Source organism: Somniosus microcephalus, unplaced genomic scaffold (genome assembly GCF_052327205.1).
Source record: "Somniosus microcephalus isolate GS21.2 unplaced genomic scaffold, FLI_Smic_1.0 unresolved_chr7, whole genome shotgun sequence".
NCBI lineage: Eukaryota > Metazoa > Chordata > Chondrichthyes > Squaliformes > Somniosidae > Somniosus > Somniosus microcephalus.
Window position 1 is genome coordinate 27,786,691 of NW_028225185.1, and position 15,412 is coordinate 27,802,102.

General features: G+C 53.1%; 1 protein-coding gene across 3 annotated transcripts in view; it reads right to left on the reverse strand.

Annotated features, from left to right (window-relative positions):
• Positions 1 to 1,314: 1,314 nt before the first annotated feature.
• The window catches only part of LOC147086680 (lysine-specific demethylase 5C-like), a 72,524-nt gene continuing 58,426 nt past the window's right edge, over positions 1,315 to 15,412 (reverse strand). For 2 of the 3 annotated variants that reach the window (XM_085978818.1, XM_085978815.1), the window contains 3 exons: positions 13,437 to 13,621; positions 4,162 to 4,416; positions 1,315 to 3,439 (listed from right to left, as the gene is read on the reverse strand). In XM_085978818.1, the coding sequence (XP_085834944.1) occupies positions 3,431 to 3,439; positions 4,162 to 4,416; positions 13,437 to 13,621 (449 nt within the window). In that variant the 3' untranslated portion in view covers positions 1,315 to 3,430. The remainder of the gene's footprint in view (positions 3,440 to 4,161; positions 4,417 to 13,436; positions 13,622 to 15,412) is intronic. The other variant, XM_085978816.1, reaches the window with a different exon arrangement.

Below are 15,412 nucleotides of genomic sequence, written 5' to 3' on the forward strand. Positions count from 1 at the left end.
TTCTAACAGGACTAGACAGACTAGATGCAGGATGTTCCCGATGGCGGGGGAGTCCAGAACCAGGGGTCACAGTCTAAGGATAAGGGGTAAGCCATTTAGGACAGAGATGAGGAGGAATTTCTTCACCCAGAGAGCGGTGAACCTGTGGAATTCTCTACCACAGAAGGCAGTTGAGGCCAATTCATTAAATATGTTCAAGAAGGAGTTGGATATATTTCTTAAGGCTAAAGGGATCAAGGGATATGGGGAGAAGGCAGTGACAGGGTACTGAAGTTGGATGATCTCATTAAATGGTGGAACAGGCTCGAGGGGCCGAATGGCCGACTCCTGCTCCTATCGTGTGTGTTGATTTTGATATCCCTTGCAAGATTCTTTTCATACTCCCTTTTTGTAGCTCTTACTAACCGGTTTTGTCACCCTTTGCTGTTCTTCGTGTCTCTCCCATTCACCAGGATCTGGGCTATTTTTTGCTCTTTTAGTTTGGTGTTGTCTCTTACCTCTTGTCGTCCATGGCTGTGTTTTTTTTTGGCAAGTCGAGCCCTTGCCTCTGAGGAGCAGAAACTGGTTCTGGATCACATTCGTTTTTGAACATCTCCCACTGATCATCTGTCGTTTACCCAGTTTACTGTGGACAGCCTCTGTGGCCGTACCCAAATCTGGAATCTGAGTAGCCGTTTCTCCCTTTCAGGCAGAACGGAATCAGGATCAGACTTCTAAGCAGGTAGGGGTTGAGGGCTAAGTTGCTTATAGTCATAGAATTTTACAGCACACTGAGCAAACAGCACAGGAACAGGCCATTGGGCCCAACTGCTCCGTGCGGTGTTTCTGCTCCATACCAGCCTCCTCCCACCCCCTCTTCATCTCACCCCATCAGCAAACCTTTTGTTCCTTTCTCCCTCATGTGTTTATCCAGCTTCCCCTTAAATGCATCTCCGCTATTCTCCTCGACCACTCCCTGTGGGAGCGAGTTCCACATTCTCACCACTCTCTGGGTGAAGAAGTTCCTCCTGAATTCCCCATTGGATTTATTAGTGACTGTCTTCTATTGACGGCCCCTAGTTCTGGTCTCCCCCACAAGTGGAAACATCTTCTCTACCTCCACCCCATCGAACCCCTCCCACCCCCCAGCCCCGTCGAACCCCTCCCCCCCCGCCCCGTCGAACCCCTCCCCCCCGCCCCATCGAACCCCTCCCCCCCGCCCCATCGAAAACCTTTCATAATTTTAAACACCTCGATCGGGCCACCCCAGACGAGACAGATGTTGGGGGCAAGGGCGAGGAGGTTAAAAAGACACAGGCTCATGACACTCTTCGGTATTTTTAAACACATTTCTAAACTTTTATTTCTAGTGGGACCCAATAGAAACCCAGAAAAAAAAAATAAAGCCAAAAGGAAACAATAGTTATAACAAAATTAATGACAGGCAAAATCTAATTACAATGCAGTCAGAGAATCTGTGGGGTGAGGGAGCTGCTCCAACCTTCCACCGATACCGGTCACTGTACACTGATAAACTCACCCCGCTGAAACACGAGAGCGACGGGCCGAGGCTGGCTCCAGATCTGTGCCTCCACACAGGGTCAGGCATGCAGTTCGGCCGCAGCACAATCTGCGGGGGGGGTGGTGGTGGAGGAGTGGGACGTTTGACCGGTTGTGGAGAGGGGGGGGGTGGGCCGGCTGTTTCTTCCCCCCCCCCACCCGCCCCAGTGCCCTGGGGGGGCCAATATTCATCCCTCCACCAACGCCTAAGAGCAGAGGGTCGGGTGATTATGACGCTGCTGTTTGTGGGAGCTTGCTGTGCGCAAATTAGCTGCCGCGATTCCTACATTACAACAGCGACTACACTTCAACGACAGAAAGAACTCGCGTTTCTCCAGGCCGCCTTTCACATCTTCGGGACGTCCCAGAGCGCCGAGCGCCCACTGAAGTACTTTCCGAATTGTGAGGTGGGAAACGCGGCAGCCAACAAGCTCCCACAAACGGCAGCGGGGGTGAGCGATCGGGTCATCTGTTCCCGTTCGGTGTTGATCGAGGATGGGAATTTAGGACCCAGGAGACCAGGGAGGACTCCCTCCTGCTCTTCCCGGTTACAGGGTGGGCAGGGGAGCACCAGGCAAACCATACAAACACTGTCCTTTCAGGGTGCCCGCCGGCCCTTTTAACTGCTCGCCGCAGACTGTCCCCCCCACGCTGGGAGAAAAGACAAAATTAAAACATTTTCGTGGATCAAAACTATATACACAGAACAGTTTCTTCTCTTGTTTTGTGTCTGTTTTTTTTTTTTAAACTCAGCTATTTTCTGTTTTAAAAAAACAAAGTTACTTCACCGACAGGCATGGTCCTGTGTTCAAGTGGCATAATTACACAGGCGAGAGAGAGAGGGAGGGAGGGAGCAAGCGTTGCGGCAGGCATCGAGAAACCTCCCGTTGCCGTGCGTAGGATTCGTGGACGTCAGCGAGGAAAAGCTCTTCGGGTCTTCAACCCCACTCCTCCCCTTTGCCCAGCCGGATTGTTTTGGGGGGGGGGGGCGGTGGGGGTAACGGTGATCTTCGCATCCCGTGCAGCACAAAGGCACCCCTCAGGTCCTCCGCTCGGAACTGCGACAAGTAGTTTAATACTTCGTGTACAGAGTACGTGCCGGTAAAGAACAAAAAAAAGAGGCCTTTCTCTCGCAGCCCCGCCCCCGCCCCCCCAGCCGTTCAAAAAGTGTTGCAGTCTGCAGCGACTGTGCTTCTCACACTGACGTCAAATAATAAGCATGATACGTTATTCTTGCTGAGGAAGTAAACCCTCCTTTTCTCCTTCATAAAATCTCCGCTGAAAATGTTCTCGGTAAAGACACAGAAACAAAACATGCCGGGAGAATCGAAGGGCTCCGAATTCCCCCCCTCCCACAAAACGCTGGTTTCTGGCCATCAAAGTCGCCGGCAACCGATCGCTGCCTCTCGATAGGAACGACGCTCGTCAGGACGCGTCCTGTTCCTCCCCGTTGCCCACCCCACCCTCCCACCCCACCCTCCGGCGCTTGGACAGGACGAGCAGGGGCGGGGAGGGGAACCGTGAGACACGCACAGACAGATTCGATTAACTGTGCTGCCTCCGACGAGGTAAATCTCGTCACGCAGGTGAGCGGAGTTACCTGGCAGAGAGCGGCAAGCGCTTTTAATCCCCGCCTTCTCCCCGCCCCGGTTTTATATTTCCCCCCCCCCCCCCCCGCCCCCCATTACAATGAAGCTCTTTGCGCCTCGCTGATCTTTAAATCCTAATGCGGTTGGTTTGTTTTTTTGCTTCCACCTCCCCCCGCCCCCCCCCCCACCCCTCCCTCTCGATCGCTCTCGGTAGGTGAGGCCAGTCATCCCTGGTCCGGCTGAGTCCAGAGTCTCTCGGGCGACACGCGTCCTCGCCAAGCTGCTGAGGGGGTGGCCGTCAATCATAACTGCTGAAACACAAAAGAAGAAGTGCTCAGGTATCCCAGGCCGAGGCAAGGCAAAGGACTGGAGAAAGATTGCACGCTTAGCTCTCTCCGTTTAACACCCCCACTACCCCATCCTGAAACACAGAGTGCAACCACAGGTCGCAATGTGAACTATGCACAGTTTTGGTCTCCTTGTCTGAGGAAGGATATACTTGCCTTGGAGGCGGTGCAACGAAGGTTCACTAGATCGATTCCTGGGTTGTCCTATGAGGAGAGATTGAGTAGACTGGGCCGATACTCTCTGGAGTTTAGAAGAATGAGAGGTGATCTCATTGAAACATTAAAGATTCTGAGGGGGATTGACAGGGTCGATGCTGAGAGGCTGTTTCCCCTGGCTGGAGAGTCTAGAACCAGGGGTCACAGTCTCAGGATAAGGGGTCGGCCATTCAGGACTGAGATGAGGAGGAATTTCTTCACTCAGAGGGCGGTGAATCTTTGGAATTCTCTGCCCCAGAGGGCTGTGGAGGCTCAGTCGTTGTGTCTATTCAAGGCTGAGATCGAGAGATTTTTGGACTCTCGGGGAATCGAGGGATTGGGCGGGAAAGCGCAGTTGAGGTCGAAGTTCAGCCATGATCTTATTGAATGGCGGAGCAGGCTCGAGGGGCCGAATGGCCGACTCCTGCTCCTAGGAGGAGATTGGGCACAGGGAGGGAAAGGGGAGCGAAATGGCAAAACAGGAGACCCACCTCCACTCCGTTGTGTGTGATTGGACTCTGTGACGCTCTGAAATCCCCTCCCTGATGCTCTGGTGTGCGATTGGCTTTCGCCGCTGGGCTGGCGGCCTCCGACTTGCTCCTCTTTGGCTCGGCGGGTTCCAGCTCCTCGGCCTCCTCCTGCCCCGGCAGAAGGAAAGAGTCTCCTCTCTCCGGTTTCCTCTTCCTCCGTTTCTCTGCCGAGTCCTTCCCTCGCACTTTTGCGAGCTTGCTTTCCAATTTCTCGATCTGAGGAGTGTGAACAAAAAAAATTCCCTGAGGGACCCCGAGTGAATATACCTCTCTCAGCAGAGAGAGTGTGAACGAATACTTGTGGGGCAGGAGACCCTGACTCAACCGAGCTCAGCAACGTCACCGCTGAGTCAGATCATAAAGCTAGTCGGGAGCGCATGTAGAAAGATACGGTCAGTGTGGAACAAGAACCAATTGTATTTGTATCGTGCCTTTAACGTAGTCAAACGTCCCAAAGCGCTTCACAGTAGCGATTATCAAACATATTTGACACCGAGCCACATAAGGAGATACTAGGGACGGGTGACCAAAAGGTGGTGAAAGAGGTCGGTTTTAAAGAGCGTCGTAAAGGAGGAGAGAGAGAGGCGAAGAGGTTTAGGGAGGGAATTCCAGAGCTTGGGGCCCAGGCGGCTGAAGGCACGGCCGCCCAAGGTGGAGCGATGGAAATCGGGGGGGGGGGGGGGGGGGGGCGAGAGGGCAGAATTGGAGGAGCGCAGAGATCTCGGGGGGGGGGGGGGGTGGTTTGTAGGGGCTGGAGGAGGTTACAGACATAGGGAGGATTGTAGGGGCTGGAGGAGGTTACAGAGATAGGGTGGGTTGTAGGGGCTGGAGGAGATTACAGAGATAGGGAGGGTTGTAGGGGCTGGAGGAGGTTACAGAGATAGGGAAGGTTGTAGGGGCTGGAGGAGGTTACAGAGATAGGGAGGGGTGTAGGGGCTGGAGGAGGTTACAGAGATAGGGAGGGTTGTAGGGGCTGGAGGAGGTTACAGAGATAGGGAGGGTTGTAGGGGCTGGAGGAGGTTACAGAGATAGGGTGGGTTGTAGGGGCTGGAGGAGGTTACAGAGATAGGGAGGGTTGTAGGGGGCTGGAGGAGGTTACAGAGATAGGGAGGGTTGTAGGGGCTGGAGGAGGTTACAGAGATAGGGTGGGTTGTAGGGGCTGGAGGAGGTTACAGAGATAGGGAGGGTTGTAGGGGCTGGAGGAGGTTACAGAGATAGGGAGGGTTGTAGGGGCTGGAGGAGGTTACAGAGATAGGGAGGGTTGTAGGGGCTGGAGGAGGTTACAGAGACAGGGAGGGTTGTAGGGGCTGGAGGAGGTTACAGAGATAGGGAGGGGTGTAGGGGCTGGAGGAGGTTACAGAGATAGGGAGGATTGTAGGGGCTGGAGGAGGTTACAGAGATAGGGAGGGGTTGTAGCGCCTGGAGGAGGTTACAGAGATAGGGAGGGTTGTAGGGGCTGGAGGAGGTTACAGAGATAGGGAGGGTTGTAGGGGCTGGAGGAGGTTACAGAGATAGGGAGGGTTGTAGGGGCTGGAGGAGGTTACAGAGATAGGGAGGGGTGTAGGGGCTGGAGGAGGTTACAGAGATAGGGAGGGTTGTAGGGGCTGGAGGAGGTTACAGAGATAGGGAGGGGTGTAGGGGCTGGAGGAGGTTACAGAGATAGGGAGGGTTGTAGGGGCTGGAGGAGGTTACAGAGATAGGGAGTGTTGTAGGGGCTGGAGGAGGTTACAGAGATAGGGAGGGGTGTAGGGGCTGGAGGAGGTTACAGAGATAGGGAGGGTTGTAGGGGCTGGAGGAGGTTACAGAGATAGGGAGGGTTGTAGGGGCTGGAGGAGGTTACAGAGATAGGGAGGGGTGTAGGGGCTGGAGGAGGTTACAGAGATAGGGAGGGTTGTAGGGGCTGGAGGAGGTTACAGAGATAGGGAGGGGTGTAGGGGCTGGAGGAGGTTACAGAGATAGGGAGGGGTGTAGGGGGCTGGAGGAGGTTACAGAGATAGGGAGGAGCAAGGCCATGGAGGGATTCGAACACAAGGGCGAGAATTTTAAATCGAGTCGTTGCTGGACTGGGAGCCAGTGTAGGTCAGTGAGCAGGGGGTGATGGGTGAACGGGACTGGGTGTGAGTTTGGACACGGGGCAGTGAGCACAGGGGGTGATGGGTGAACGGGACTGGGTGTGAGTTAGGACACGGGGCAGTGAGCACAGGGGGTGATGGGTGAACGGGACTGGGTGTGAGTTAGGACACGGGGCAGTGAGCACAGGGGGTGATGGGCGAACGGGACTGGGTGTGAGTTAGGACACGGGGCAGTGAGCACAGGGGGTGATGGGTGAACAGGACTGGGTGTGAGTTAGGACACGGGGCAGTGAGCACAGGGGGTGATGGGTGAACGGGACTGGGTGTGAGTTAGGACACGGGGCAGTCGAGTTTTGGATGAGCTCAAGTTTGCGTAGGGTGGAATGTGGGAGGCCGGCCAGGAGTGCGTTGGAATAGTCAAGTCTGGAGGTAACGAAGATATGGATCAGGGTTTCAGCAGCGGATGAGCTGAGGCGGGGCGGAGACGGGCGATGTTACGGAGGTGGAAGTAGGTGGTCTGTGTTATGCTGTGGATATGTGGTCGGAAGCTCATTTCAGGGTCAAATATGACCCCAAGGTTGCGAACAGTGTGGATCAGCCTCAGACAGATGTTAGGGAGAGGGATGGAGTCGGTGGCTCGGGAACGGAGTTTGTGGCAGGGACCGAAAACAATGGCTTCGGTCTCCCCGATATTTAATTGGAGGGAATAATGCGAGATAGGCCAGTCTCAGCAAAGCACGCATCACCTTCAGGCTAAAGCAGTGTCGTTCAATACTAGCCACAGGTGGGGTCACACCCAATACAATACAATACAAATCGCTTTATTGGCATGATAAGGTACATCTTATGTTGCCAAAGCATCAAAATACATTTATGGTTGAACACATAAACGCGGTTCCATTCATACAGTGTATAAACAGGTATATCCCTGAGTTTATAAATATATTTTCGCCTTGTTTATATATACTCTTGTCTTAGTTTACTGGTTGTCCCTCTGTTCATGGCAAGCTGTAACATAGTGTGCCGCCAGTGTTACACAGCTTCTCTCCTCCCCCAGTAGGAATGGGAGTTTTTGGTTGTCAAGTCAGATTTCTGAATTCAGGGCATATTTGTGAGAATTTTTGATAGAAATTCTCTCTGATGCCCTGATATTTTCCACAGGCTGTGAGGAAGTGCATCTCTGTCTCAACTACTCCCTGACTGCAGTGAGTAGACACCCACACCCTTTTGGCCGTACACACTAATTTTAACAGTAAATGCACATCACGCCTGTACATTTAGTTACCATCTCCCACCATTCAGTAACCAGGGAAGTAAAGCAGCCACAACGATCAAACAACACGCGCAGGCTCTGCTTTCCTCCTCACCACTTCACCAACAAGCGCACAAAGGGTTAAAGTCCACGTGGACGCAGGGTGCGAGTGAGTGTTGGGATCACGCAGGGCGCCACACGCACTGCACCGGTCGGTGATAGACGCAGGCTCACTGCCACCATCTCAAGGGTTGGGCAATAAATACTGGCCGCGCCAGCGATGCCCACACCCGCACAATGAATTTCTTTTAATAGCACAGGAGGCCAACGGAGCATGGTGAGGATGTGGGTGATGGGACAGTGTCACGTTACATCGGGCGTACAGCACAGGAACAGGCCATTCGGCCCTTCTGCTCCGTGCTGGTGTTTCTGCTCCACACCAGCCTCCTCCCGCCCCCTCTCCATCTCACCCCATCACCATCTCCTTCTATTCCCGTCTCCCTCGTCCGTTTATCCAGCTTCCCCGTAAATACATTTGTGCGATTCGCCTCGACCACTCCCTGTGGCAGCGAGTTCCACATTCTCGCCACTCTCTCGGTAAAGAAGTTTCTCCTGAATTCTCGATTAGATTTATTAGTGACTCTTATTTTGACGGCCCCGAGTTCTGGTCTTCCCCCACAAGTGGAAACATCTTCCCTACGTCTACCCGATCGAAACCCCTTAAATCAATTTAAAGACTTCCAACAGGGCACCCCTCAGTCTTCTCTTTTCTAGAGGAAAGAGTCCCAGCCGGTTCAGCCTTAAGTATAAGTATAGCTTCTCAGTTCTGGTATCATCGTTGTATCATCTGTATCTAACCCGTGCTGTCCCTGCCCTGGGAGTGTTTGATGGGACAGTGTAGAGGGAGCTTTACTCTGTATCTAACCCGTGCTGTACCTGTCCTGGGAGTGTTTGATGGGGACAGTGTAGAGGGAGCTTTACTCTGTATCTAACCCGTGCTGTACCTGCCCTGGGAGTGTTTGATGGGGACAGTGTAGAGGGAGCTTTACTCTGTATCTAACCCGTGCTGTACCTGCCCTGGGAGTGTTTGATGGGGACAGTGTAGAAGGAGCTTTACTCTGTATCTAACCCATGCTGTACCTGCCCTGGGAGTGTTTGATGGGGACAGTGTAGAGGGAGCTTTACTCTGTATCTAACCCCGTGCTGTACCTGCCCTGGGAGTGTTTGATGGGACAGTGTAGAGGGAGCTTTACTCTGTATCTAACCCCGTGCTGTACCTGCCCTGGGAGTGTTTGATGGGACAGTGTAGAGGGAGCTTTACTCTGTATCTAACACATGCTGTACCTGCCCTGGGAGTGTTTGATGGGGACAGTGTAGAGGGAGCTTTACTCTGTATCTAACCCGTGCTGTACCTGCCCTGGGAGTGTTTGATGGGACAGTGTAGTGGGAGCTTTACTCTGTATCTAACCCCGTGCTGTACCTGCCCTGGGAGTGTTTGATGGGACAGTGTAGAGGGAGCTTTACTCTGTATCTAACCCGTGCTGTACCTGCCCTGGGAGTGTTTGATGGGGACAGTGTAGAGGGAGCTTTACTCTGTATCTAACCCGTGCTGTACCTGCCCTGGGAGTGTTTGATGGGGACAGTGCAGAGGTAGCTTTACTCTGTATCTAACCCCGTGCTGTACCTGCCCTGGGAGTGTTTGATGGGACAGTGTAGAGGGAGCTTTACTCTGTATCTAACACATGCTGTACCTGCCCTGGGAGTGTTTGATGGGGACAGTGTAGAGGGAGCTTTACTCTGTATCTAACCCGTGCTGTACCTGCCCTGGGAGTGTTTGATGGGACAGTGTAGTGGGAGCTTTACTCTGTATCTAACCCCGTGCTGTACCTGCCCTGGGAGTGTTTGATGGGACAGTGTAGAGGGAGCTTTACTCTGTATCTAACCCGTGCTGTACCTGCCCTGGGAGTGTTTGATGGGGACAGTGTAGAGGGAGCTTTACTCTGTATCTAACCCCGTGCTGTACCTGCCCTGGGAGTGTTTGATGGGACAGTGTAGAGGGAGCTTTACTCTGTATCTAACCCGTGCTATACCTGCCCTGGGAGTGTTTGATGGGACAGTGTAGAGGGAGCTTTACTCTGTATCTAACCCGTGCTGTACCTGCCCTGGGAGTGTTTGATGGGCTAGTGTAGAGGGAGCTTTACTCTGTATCTAACCCGTGCTGTACCTGCCCTGGGAGTGTTTGATGGGGACAGTGTAGAGGGAGCTTTACTCTGTATCTAACCCGTGCTGTACCTGCCCTGGGAGTGTTTGATGGGACAGTGTAGTGGGAGCTTTACTCTGTATCTAACCCCGTGCTGTACCTGCCCTGGGAGTGTTTGATGGGACAGTGTAGAGGGAGCTTTACTCTGTATCTAACCCGTGCTGTACCTGCCCTGGGAGTGTTTGATGGGGACAGTGTAGAGGGAGCTTTACTCTGTATCTAACCCGTGCTGTACCTGCCCGGGGAGTGTTTGATGGGACAGTGTAGTGGGAGCTTTACTCTGTATCTAACCCCGTGCTGTACCTGCCCTGGGAGTGTTTGATGGGACAGTGTAGAGGGAGCTTTACTCTGTATCTAACCCGTGCTGTACCTGCCCTGGGAGTGTTTGATGGGGACAGTGTAGAGGGAGCTTTACTCTGTATCTAACCCGTGCTGTACCTGCCCTGGGAGTGTTTGATGGGACAGTGTAGTGGGAGCTTTACTCTGTATCTACCCCGTGCTATACCTGCCCTGGGAGTGTTTGATGGGACAGTGTAGAGGGAGCTTTACTCTGTATCTAACCCCGTGCTGTACCTGCCCTGGGAGTGTTTGATGGGGACAGTGTAGAGGGAGCTTTACTCTGTATCTAACCCCGTGCTGTACCTGCCCTGGGAGTGTTTGATGGGACAGTGTAGAGGGAGCTTTACTCTGTATCTAACCCCGTGCTGTACCTGCCCTGGGAGTGTTTGATGGGGACAGTGTAGAGGGAGCTTTACTCTGTATCTAACCCCGTGCTGTACCTGCCCTGGGAGTGTTTGATGGGGACAGTGTAGAGGGAGCTTTACTCTGTATCTAACCCGTGCTGTACCTGCCCTGGGAGTGTTTGATGGGGACAGTGTAGAGGAAGCTTTACTCTGTATCTAACCCCGTGCTGTACCTGCCCTGGGAGTGTTTGATGGGGACAGTGTAGAGGGAGCTTTACTCTGTATCTAACCCCGTGCTGTACCTGCCCTGGGAGTGTTTGATGGGACAGTGTAGAGGGAGCTTTACTCTGTATCTAACCCGTGCTATACCTGCCCTGGGAGTGTTTGATGGGACAGTGTAGAGGGAGCTTTACTCTGTATCTAACCCGTGCTGTACCTGCCCTGGGAGTGTTTGATGGGCTAGTGTAGAGGGAGCTTTACTCTGTATCTAACCCGTGCTGTACCTGCCCTGGGAGTGTTTGATGGGGACAGTGTAGAGGGAGCTTTACTCTGTATCTAACCCGTGCTGTACCTGCCCTGGGAGTGTTTGATGGGACAGTGTAGAGGGAGCTTTACTCTGTATCTAACCCCGTGCTGTACCTGCCCTGGGAGTGTTTGATGGGACAGTGTAGAGGGAGCTTTACTCTGTATCTAACCCGTGCTGTACCTGCCCTGGGAGTGTTTGATGGGACAGTGTAGAGGGAGCTTTACTATGTATCTAACCCCGTGCTGTACCTGCCCTGGGAGTGTGATGGGACAGTGTAGAGGGAGCTTTACTCTGTATCTAACCCCGTGCTGTACCTGCCCTGGGAGTGTTTGGTGGGGACAGTGTAGAGGTAGCTTTACTCTGTATCTAACCCGTGCTGTACCTGCCCTGGGAGTGTTTGATGGGACAGTGTAGAGGGAGCTTTACTCTGTATCTAACCCATGCTGGACCTGCCCTGGGAGTGTTTGATGGGGAAAGTGTAGAGGGAGCTTTACTCTGTATCTAACCCGTGCTGTACCTGCCCTGGGAGTGTTTGATGGGGACAGTGCAGAGGGAGCTTTACTCTGTATCTAACCCGTGCTGTACCTGTCCTGGGAGTGTTTGATGGGGACAGTGTAGAGGGAGCTTTACTCTGTATCTAACCCGTGCTGTGCCTGCCCTGGGAGTGTTTGATGGGACAGTGTAGAGGGAGCTTTACTCTGTATCTAACCCGTGCTGTACCTGCCCTGGGAGTGTTTGATGGGGACAGTGTAGAGGGAGCTTTACTCTGTATCTAACCCGTGTCTTGGGCGAGTTTGACGCTGAAATCGGTGCCTGAACAGGAATGAACCTTCTGAAAAATGCGGCCCTTGCACGAATCGTGGTCCACTGTGTCCGGGAATGAAGAGAGGCCTCACTTAAAACACTAAGCTGGACGTTGAGAGCCAGCAGATGGATCACCCAGGAACACACTGGTCGCGTCACTGCTCTCGGAGCTGTTTGAAGTGTTAAACGGCCTCTCAGTTGGATGCAACCCATGGGCCCGATGCTGATAAACACACAATGAATGCATCCAGGAATGTTATCCTTGAATCAGGATCTCCATAAATGAAGACACAAAACAAGAGGTCACGGCTTTAAAGATGAGAATACATGATTTGAATTCATTGCTTCTCCTCCTCCTTCCTTCCCTCCCCGAAGCTGTTGTTTCCCTCGTCGGTTAGGGGGGGGTTCGTGTTACTCAGGGCCCACGACAGCCTCCACAGCCTCGCCTCACCAGCTGGCGATCGCACCCAACCCTGAAAAGCACGGCTGCGGGGCGGGGGGGGGCGGTTAGGGAGCGACGGTCGGCACCCGACCTCCGCACTTGCCCAGTGGCCAGCACAGATGCTCCCTGTAGGCCGCGCGTCGCTCTGCGCGGCCTGGCCTCTTTTAACGTGCAGAACTTTTGAATTTCTGCGCCGGCGCGGTGTTTACGATGTGAAAGCCGGTGAGCGGCCTGTGCGGGACCCTTCTTATTGCGGCGCGACCGCGCCAGTCGTACCTTAGCGGGCACACTGGGCATCAGTGGAACATGGGAACAGGAGGAGCCCATTCGTCCCCTTGAGCCTGCTCCATCATTCAATCAGACTGTGCTGATCTGTACCCTAACTCCATTTACCTGCCGTGGCTCCACAACCCTCAATACAGCCTTGTCCAACAATCTCAGTCAAACTATCAATCTCAGTCTTGGCATTTTCAATTGGCGCCCAGCCTCGACAGCTTTTTGTGGAGGGGGAAGTTCCAGATTTCCACCACCCTTTGTGTGAAGATCGGCACCCCATCCACCATCTTAAACATTCACTCCCTCCACCACCGGCGCACCGTGACTGCAGTGTGCACCATCTACAAGATGCACTGCAGCAACTCGCCAAGGCTTCTTCGGCAGCACCTCCCAAACCCGCCACCTCTTCCACCTAGAAGGACAAGGGCAGCAGGCGCACGGGAACACCACCACCTCCAACTCACACACCATCCTAACTTAGAATTATATCGGCCGTTCCTTCATCGTCGCTGGGTCAAAATCCTGGAACTCCCTCCCTAACAGCGCTGTGGGAGCACCTTCACCACACGGACTGCAGCGGTTCAAGAAGGCGGCTCACCACCGCCTTCTCAAGGGGCAACTAGGGATGGGCAATAAATGCTGGTCTTGCCAGCGACGCCCACATCCCATAAGAATGAATTTTTAAAAAGTGCTTCCTGACATCATCCCTGAACGGCCTGGCTCTATTTTGAAGGTTCTGCCCCCTTTCCAACCCCACCACCCCCCCTCCTCCTCTGTCAATCCTGAGTGATTCCTCCCCGCCCGACCCCTCTGCACCCAGTCCCGACACGGAGTCCCGCACGTGTACTCCGCACCGGACCAGGGGGCGGCCCGGCCCGGGACTTCGCCGACTCGCGTCCCGCTCATTCTCTTCCGACTTACTTGTAGCAGCTTCTGGATCTTCTCCCGGGGCGGCGAGCGCACTGCCTGCAGGACCCGGCAGAGGTTCTGGTTTTCATCCAACGTCACCTCCAGCAGGTCCCCGTCGATCATCAGCTGCTCCAGCTGCTGCTGGACCGCCTCGGAGAGCTCGACGGCCGGGCATTCCAGGCGTAGCTCGTCCACATCTACTCATGGGGGGGGGGGGCAAGGGGAAAAAGGTACACTGTTTACAGCCGGGGCCTGGAGACTTTATACACACCGGCGCTCACTCATTCCTCACCACATTCGCTCACATCTGATCACCCGTTATGAGGATTTCAACCCCAGAGTTATCTGCTGCAAGACCCTCCAAAAGAATAGTCTTTCAGCAGTTAAACATTCATTAAAACTTCCATTTTACACAGTTTCCATCTCCAGCAACTTTTACCCCAACGAGAGGTGGCAGGAGCAAGAGACAAGGAGACAAGAATATAATTACTGCAGCCTGTCACTCACTCCCGGGTATCTGGTATTCTATATATAAACCCCCCGGACCCCTCGATTAGATTCCAGCCTGTAACTCACTCCCGGGTACCTGTTATTCTATATATAAACCCCCGGAACCCTCGATTAGATTCCAGCCTGTAACTCACTCCCGGGTATCTGTTATTCTATATATAAACCCCCCGGACCCCTCGATTAGATTCCAGCCTGTAACTCACTCCCGGGTACCTGTTATTCTATATATAAACCCCCGGAACCCTCGATTAGATTCCAGCCTGTAACTCACTCCCGGGTATCCGTTATTCTATATATAAAACCCCCGAACCCCTCGATTAGATTCCAGCCTGTAACTCACTCCCGGGTATCTGTTATTCTATATATAAACCCCCCCAAACACCTCGATTAGATTCCAGCCTGTAACTCACTCCCGGGTATCTGGTATTCTATATATAAACCCCCCGAACCCCTCGATTAGATTCCAGCCTGTAACTCACTCCTGGGTATCTGTTATTCTATATATAAACCCCCCGAACCCCCCGATTAGATTCCAGCCTGTAACTCACTCCCGGGTATCTGGTATTCTATATATAAACCCCCCGGACCCCTCGATTAGATTCCAGCCTGTAACTCACTCCCGGGTATCCGTTATTCTATATATAAACCCCCCGAACCCCTCGATTAGATTCCAGCCTGTAACTCACTCCCGGGTATCTGGTATTCTATATATAAACCCCCCGGACCCCTCGATTAGATTCCAGCCTGTAACTCACTCCCGGGTATCTGTTATTCTATATATAAACCCCCCGAACCCCTCGATTAGATTCCAGCCTGAAACTCACTCCCGGGTATCAGTTATTCTATACATAAACCCCCCGGACCCCTCGATTAGATTCCAGCCTGTAACTCACTCCCGGGTATCTGGTATTCTATATATAAACCCCCCGGACCCCTCGATTAGATTCCAGCCTGTCACTCACTCCCGGGTATCTGGTATTCTATATATAAACCCCCGAACCCCTCGATTAGATTCCAGCCTGTAACTCACTCCCGGGTATCTGTTATTCTATATATAAACCCCCCGGACCCCTCGATTAGATTCCAGCCTGTCACTCACTCCCGGGTATCTGGTATTCTATATATAAACCCCCCGGACCCCTCGATTAGATTCCAGCCTGTAACTCACTCCCGGGTATCTGGTATTCTATATATAAACCCCCCGAACCCCTCGATTAGATTCCAGCCTGTAACTCACTCCCGGGTATCTGGTATTCTATATATAAACCCCCCGGACCCCTCGATTAGATTCCAGCCTGTAACTCACTCCCAGGCATCTGTTATTCTATATATAAACCCCCCGAACCCCTCGATTAGATTCCAGCCTGTAACTCACTCCCGGGTATCTGTTATTCTATATATAAACCCCCCGAACCCCTCGATTAGATTCCAGCCTGTCACTAACTCCCGGGTATCTGGTATTCTATATATAAATCCCC